The 6,835-nt window shown below is 38.8% G+C and overlaps 1 protein-coding gene across 3 annotated transcripts in view; it reads left to right on the top strand.

Annotated features, from left to right (window-relative positions):
• The window catches only part of Senp1 (SUMO specific peptidase 1), a 56,885-nt gene that overhangs the window by 12,572 nt on the left and 37,478 nt on the right, over positions 1 to 6,835 (top strand). For all 3 annotated transcript variants that reach the window (XM_021216668.2, XM_021216669.2, XM_029548143.1), the window contains exons 4-5: positions 1,171 to 1,255; positions 6,586 to 6,745. In XM_021216668.2, the coding sequence (XP_021072327.1) occupies positions 1,171 to 1,255; positions 6,586 to 6,745 (245 nt within the window). The remainder of the gene's footprint in view (positions 1 to 1,170; positions 1,256 to 6,585; positions 6,746 to 6,835) is intronic.

Here is a 6,835-nt window from a genome sequence, read left to right as displayed (position 1 = left end):
GCCCTGGCTGTCCTGGAACTCTGTAGACCAGGCTGGCCTTGAACTCAGAAATCCACCTGCCTCTGCCTCCCGAGTGCTGGGATTAAAGGCGTAAGCCACCACACCTGGCCTTTTATTGTTTTTCAAATCAGGGTTTTTCTGTGTAGCCCTAGCTGTTCTAGAACTAGCTCTGTAGACCAGACTGGCCTCAAATCCAGAGATCAACCTGGCTCTGCCTCTTGAGTGCTGGGATTAAACATGTGTGTTGCCACTTCCAAGCAAGAATAATATTAGAAAGCTCTTCATTGTTCCTCTGAATATTCTATTGTTAACACATAGATTTCTGTTCTTTTAAATTAGTTACTAAGCATAGCTTGGGGGACAGAAATGAATTTCCAGCCATCCTGAGCTTGCGATGATGTAATTGGTAAAGGCTCAGAATACAACACAACATGGGTGTTTCTTGAGAGCCAGGGCTCATGGGGAATCTGAGCTTCTACCGCTGAAACAGAAGCCATATGTAAAAGCATCCCTAGCTGACTTATATGCTGAGAAAAAGACTTTGTGCCACATGTGATGGCGTTGGTTGGATCCCTGAGCCCACATGGTGAAGGAAAGACTGACTCCTTCAAGTTGTTCCCTGACCACCTTGCTTATGCCATGGGTGGGCAATAATATATTAAATTTTTAAATTAAAACAAAGAAAGTACTCTTACTCAGTAGGTAGACCATTAGTAGTTTGAGTGAAAGGATTTGTTGTAGTGGGTCGGGCACTCGTCCCCCACCATCATATGGTGTCACAGAGATGCTTACAGATTAAGTCTGCAACAGCACTCCCCAGGAGAATTACTCTGACGTCCTCAAAAGCAATAGCAAGTTGACTTTCTGAGCTTCTGTAACCTTTTATAACTCATTGTCTGATAGAATATGGTAAACCCAGATCCACCATCCAGTGAGCACCCTTCACATTGTAGAACAGATCATTATTTTCCAACTTTCCACTGAAATCCAAGTAATTTTATGAAATGTCTTTTTCTTGTTAGTATGCAGGTATTTATAATATAATTGATATATACATATTATATTGAGTTGCAAAGTTCATCATAGTTCTGTTCAGTAATATTTTTCTTGATGTAAACTTACTCTTTAATTGTCAGAAATTGATTTAAGAAAACAATCTTCTGGTTTTAGAACCTGCCTTTCAGGCCGGGGACTTTAGACGGAGCTTTCAGGTGTTCTGCAAGAAGTGCAGCCTGTCGTCCAGATTATCACTCAGGTATGGCTCCGTACTTGGCTTCAGTCACTGCATGCCCCTCCCATTTTCTCATAGCAAACTCTTTGTGTTTACCATCTGTGAAAGTGAAAACGTTAGCAGGTATCGGGACACGGCTCAGTGCTAGAGCTTACCTGTTGTGCTCACAGCCTTGGGTTTCCTCCTTAGACTGTTCAAAAAAAAAAAAAAAAAAAGTTGAAAGCATTGTCAAAAGCAACATGACATTTTCCCATTAAAACATCATTTTAATAAGGTGTTTATGTGTATGTACTTGGTCACTAAAATAGTTTGGATGTAATGTTAGTCAAATACCAATCCTTGAGTGAAAGAGTTGTTCTGCAATCTGTTCTCCTTGTCCACTATCCCATTATAGAAAATAGTATAGCTTTGCTTTGTTTTGTTTCTGCTTTGCTATGTGCATGTAATACAAAGGATATTTGTTTGGTATTGATTTAAACCACACAGCTAACTTAAGTCTGTTCTTGAAACAGTTAAACCTAAACATTTATTTCTACCCGAGTCTATTTCTCCTTCAGGGCAGGAAGTATTAACACATGTTTCTGTGTAGCACCTGCCACAGCCATGTGCTTGTGTATTCAAGGACTTTGCTATTCAGCCTGTAATCCATGACAGAAGTTAGCATTCTCTAGGTGACTCCTGTCCCTGGCCATCTGGCCTCTTTATCTAACCCCTTCCTACAGTGTGGGCTTCTGACAGTATTGTGCCTGTGACTTGGAGAACTCAGAATCTGTCCATTCGTCTCTTAGCATTGTGACTCAGGAAAACTACAGTGACCTTCCAGGTCTTTCACTCAGCATCAGTCAAAATCTCATTTTGCCACACATGTGAGAATAAAAGGACTACTGTAGAGCCTGCCTACATGAGATGTTTTTGTAAGGATAAGCTATTATAAATATGAAATAAATATGCACATAATAATCATTATTATTTGGCTTTCTCAGGATTCTTTGTCAGCAAGATGAGATCTCCTCCCCTAAAAAGACGTTAGTATGATGTTCTTTTAGATGTATGTTATATTTAAGTGTGCATTACTTAGGTGGGCGGTACTGTATCCCGGGCACTAGATTTCCCCTCAGGCTGGACAGTGGCCTCCAAATAGTATGTGTCAATAATTTCAATGGTAAAAGAACTGAGAAAGTAACTCTTAGTTGTTGTTGAAAAGGCCTTTTGGTAACAAAGAAATCTGGTGTGATAGATCATAATTAAATCTACAAAAAAGATGATTATGGAATTAATAAAATCTAATCATTAATATTTCCATTTGAGTCATGCTGTATTTGCTTGTTATTTCATATGCTAGTTTACCACTGGATAAAATCATTCCATTGTGTTTTTAATGATTGCTTTATAGTAAACAGTTGTATAGAAAATTAGACTTAGAACCCTTTGACTAAAACCCAAATATTACTTAATGCCATTCTCTTTGGCCTTTTGTGATTTTTCTCTCTATATTCATACACATTATATAATTTGACACATAAAATCTTTGTAACTTAACGTTATATTTTTTGTTTTCTGTCAGTTCACAAGTTCTTTCTCATATTTATTGTTTTCTGTTAATTTTTAATCTGTGGCATTGTTAGGCACAGCCATAGTTCCTTATGTGTAGTTTCAAACTTCACAAAGCTCTAAAAAACTGTTTTTTAGACTTGACAAAAAAAAAAAAAAAGCAGTGTGAACTAACATGGAGAGGTTCCTGTTTGACTGCACTTACTCCTGTAAATATAAGTGCATCGTTGTTTTGCTGCATGTCCCAGTGTTTGTTATAGAGTCTGCTCCAGATTATACTGGCCAGTGCCGTACTGAGTAGCAGGTTATCTGGCTGAGACCCCCCAGCTGTAACTCTGAAGCACGATTGGAACCCCCCAGGCTATGTGATTTGGGCGATGTCCAGTGCCTTAGTCTGTCACCACTGTGTTCCCTAGGGTTTACGTCCACTACTACTTTGTTAGTTGTTAATAATACTTCTTAAAAACATTCATATGGTTTTTCTCTTTAATTTTAATTGAACCTTAATCCTGACAAAGATATATTTGAGATCACCCCACATCCTCATGTTCTTGAGTGTAGCAATATTTCACCAGGTTCTTGTCTTTCTAATTAGTCACAAATTGTTGAGAGTTACACTTTTCCTGTGTTTATCATCATACCGCAAGTTGATCCTCATGCCAAAAGTTCTTCACTAAAGTTTATCTCCCACTTGAGTTTATGACCTTTTTAAGAAAGTAAAAATATTTTGTAATAGTTTTGTATACATGAGACAACTAGCAGTGGATAGTGACACATACTGATGAAGAGTGCTATGCTATCCTTAGATTGCTTGTCTGTGACTATCTTCAGCTGGAAACAGGATTCAGCTCTGTCTGCTTAGCTCAGTGCTTCTCCACCTTCTTTACTCTGACCCTTTAATACAGTTCCTCATGTTGTGGTGACCTCCACCTATAAGATTATTTTCATTGTTACTTCGTTTTTGCTATTGTTAGGAATTGTAATGTAACTTACCTGATACATAGAATATTTGATATGCCACCTCAAAGGGGTCCCACACCCACAGATTGAGAACTGATCTCTCAGATTTTTATCTAGTTATTGATTAAACAAACTGACTTTACAAACAGAATTTTACATCTGATGTGCATACATAGGGCCCATGGTTTGATCCCCAGCACCAAACAAAAAAGCTACTTTTTACCATGTACTTTAGAAACGTTTTCCTTTGCCATACCCATTCCAATGCATTACAGATGCTGCACAATCTTGTCTCTGCTATCTGCTTTGACCTCGAGCGCTCCCTGCTGATGGGGCTAGGTGTGCGTCTCTTGGTACCTGCCATAGTCTTCTAATCAGGGCACTGCTGGTGTTGGCTGCTGCTTGCTGCTTTGCCATACTCTTGTCTTTCAAGAGGAAATGAAAATGGGAAAGTCCAGATTGTAGAATCTATTGGACCTAACTCTCTGAATAATGCCATGCAAAACTCTGCTTCTCAAGTCTGCTCGAGATTAAACTATTGTAAGGAAGTTACGTCCAAACTGTTTACAAAGCATAAATGCAACACTTTCCTTTAAGAGCCAGCCTTATCAAGAACACAGTGGAAGAAATCTAAAGTGTTTTAGTCCTGGAGAGCCACAAAAAAAGATTGAGATGAAAAGAATTTTCTAATCCTTTAAATGCATCAATATCTTTAGAAAATATGTTAAATTAGGTTATTAAGCTAACATGTAGTAGATTAAGTTTATTTAGTGTGCTGTTACTATAGTAACCAATCCCAATGTTAAGAGGGGAAATAATGGGTTACATTCACAGTGTATGATTATCTGACACATTATTCTTTATTTTTTAGAAGGAGCTTGAGGGGAAGTGAGCAGACATCCTCTAAATAGCGGAGCCCATTGTTATTTTTAGTAGTTTACCATGTTCATGAAAGTACTGCCTATTTCTGCTGAAAACCTGGAGAAAAAAGCACTCAGTCATTTCATCCTTAGAGCAGAACCACAATTACGTTTTCAGGGTATTCTAGTTTTGTATGTATCATTTATGAGCACATGATAAATTACCTTGTTTCTGGCTTTCTAGCTCTAATTTCTTAGTGATGACAAAATAGTTAAATTTTACTAATAACAAAAGATTTGCAGTCTCTTATTAGAGGATTGCTCAGTGATGTCATTGGCTGGGGGTAGAACCACCTGCGGGAGCCAGTGCTTCCCCCAGCCCTGAGGAGCTGAGGCGGAGCCAGTGCTTCCCCCAGCCCTGAGGAGCTGAGGCCTTGCTCTCATGCTGTAGGAAGGCTGTGCTGACTTACCCTGGGTCTCAGATTTCACATCCATCAGGATAATTTGTATTTTTAACAGATTTCCTCCTCAAATACATGTTTTTAGTTAGATCGTTTAGCAAGCAGTGTGAAAGCCAGTTATTTCTACTGTTACAGCTCTGCATTTAGCAACCATTGTTTTCTAGGTTTCTTACTGAGACTCCTGTTCAGTAGCTTCATGTATCTGTCCTTAGAGTAACAATAATCACATATGTTAAGTCCACATATTTACTATAGAGGAAGAAAGTTCTAATTCATTTTGAAAATGAATTTACTTACTTTGTCAACCTAAGTTACTACACTGACTAGCGAATCATTTGATACCAACAGTACTGTGGATTGCTTCTTCTCCCCCTTATGTTTACCCCAAACTCTGTTTCATGGTTTGCTTAAGGAGCCTTCTTTTTGAAGGGCGCTTTATTTGGATAGAATACTAAAAGACAAATGAGTGTATGTGTGCATATGTGTGTGCGTGTGTTGAGACAATCATACTATAGCCAAAGCTGGCCTTAAACTTGTGATTGTCCTGCCTCAGCTTCTCAAGTCCTGGGATTACAGGTGTGTATCACCATACCCATGCTAAGTACTTTAAATAACATGAATGCATACTATTGTGCCAAGTCCTATGTTAATGTTCGTTGAAAGGAGAGCTTCAGAATATTGTTAGTATAAGACAAATTCTGGGAATAGAGAATTATCACTTTTACTTATTCCACTGATGCTCCAAGGAATTTGATAGCCTAATGTCTGAAGTTATTTTGTGGGAGCTGGTTTAACATATCTGGTCCTCCTGATAGAGAAAGGACGGCATAGAAGTTATTCTACTCCTAGCTGTCATTCCAGTTTATAATCTAGAGTTCATAAAGTTAAAATAATAAATAATCCTTAATCTGACTATAGTAGCAACCACTGGATTATTGATGACCTATGTAACGATTGTGGCTTTAAGAAACTGAAGGTTGTACTAGAACCAGAGGTCTACAGTGGGTCGTTCCTGCCATAAGCCAGCCAGTGTGAGCAGCAGTTTGAGAGATTCTCTAAGTCTGGAACATGCTAATTACAAGAAGGAAGTGACACCAGCTGCTTATTAAGCGATAACTGTTGTTCATTTGAATTAAAATCTCCTTGGCCCTCCACTTGCTTTCTTACTGGTCTGGCCTACCTTCTTTCAGGCCCAGGCCTGGGAGTGCTTGCAAGATATAGTTGGGGTAAAATGTTGACTTTTGGTGGACACCACGGAGTCACATTGATGCAGATAAGGCACATGGCTGTGGCAGGATTCAGCTCCTTCATCAATTTTCAGGTTAGTATGGCTGAATCGATTATAGTTTGTAGAAGTTCCTTACTGCAGATTTATTGGCAGTTGAGACTGGGATCTTTTCCATGAGAGGCATGGTGATATGCTACGTTACTTTGGAATGCAATGATGGAACATGGTTGCAATCATAAAAAGGCCTACATCTAGTTATTTGTTCAACTTATTGAAACTTTCATTTTCTTTTAGATAACCCTTCCTCAGACAGTTTCCTTGGCTCAGGTGACATAAGAACCTTTGGTCAAAGTGCAAATGGACAATGGAGAAATTCCACTCCAGCGTCAGGTTCAACGTTACAAAAACCAAGAAATAGCCGAAGTCTTTACCTCGAAACCCGGAAGACCTCAAGGTTAGTTTTTGGTCTACCTACTTCTCAAACCCTTCCTCAGATACAAGGGGAAAATGGCTAGAAGATAGATGCTACATTAGAATTTTCAAT

This window comes from Mus pahari, chromosome 17, assembly GCF_900095145.1.
Source record: "Mus pahari chromosome 17, PAHARI_EIJ_v1.1, whole genome shotgun sequence".
Taxonomy (NCBI): domain Eukaryota; kingdom Metazoa; phylum Chordata; class Mammalia; order Rodentia; family Muridae; genus Mus; species Mus pahari.
The sequence above is the reverse complement of the archived record's forward strand: the minus strand, read 5'-3'. Positions and strand labels throughout refer to the sequence as shown.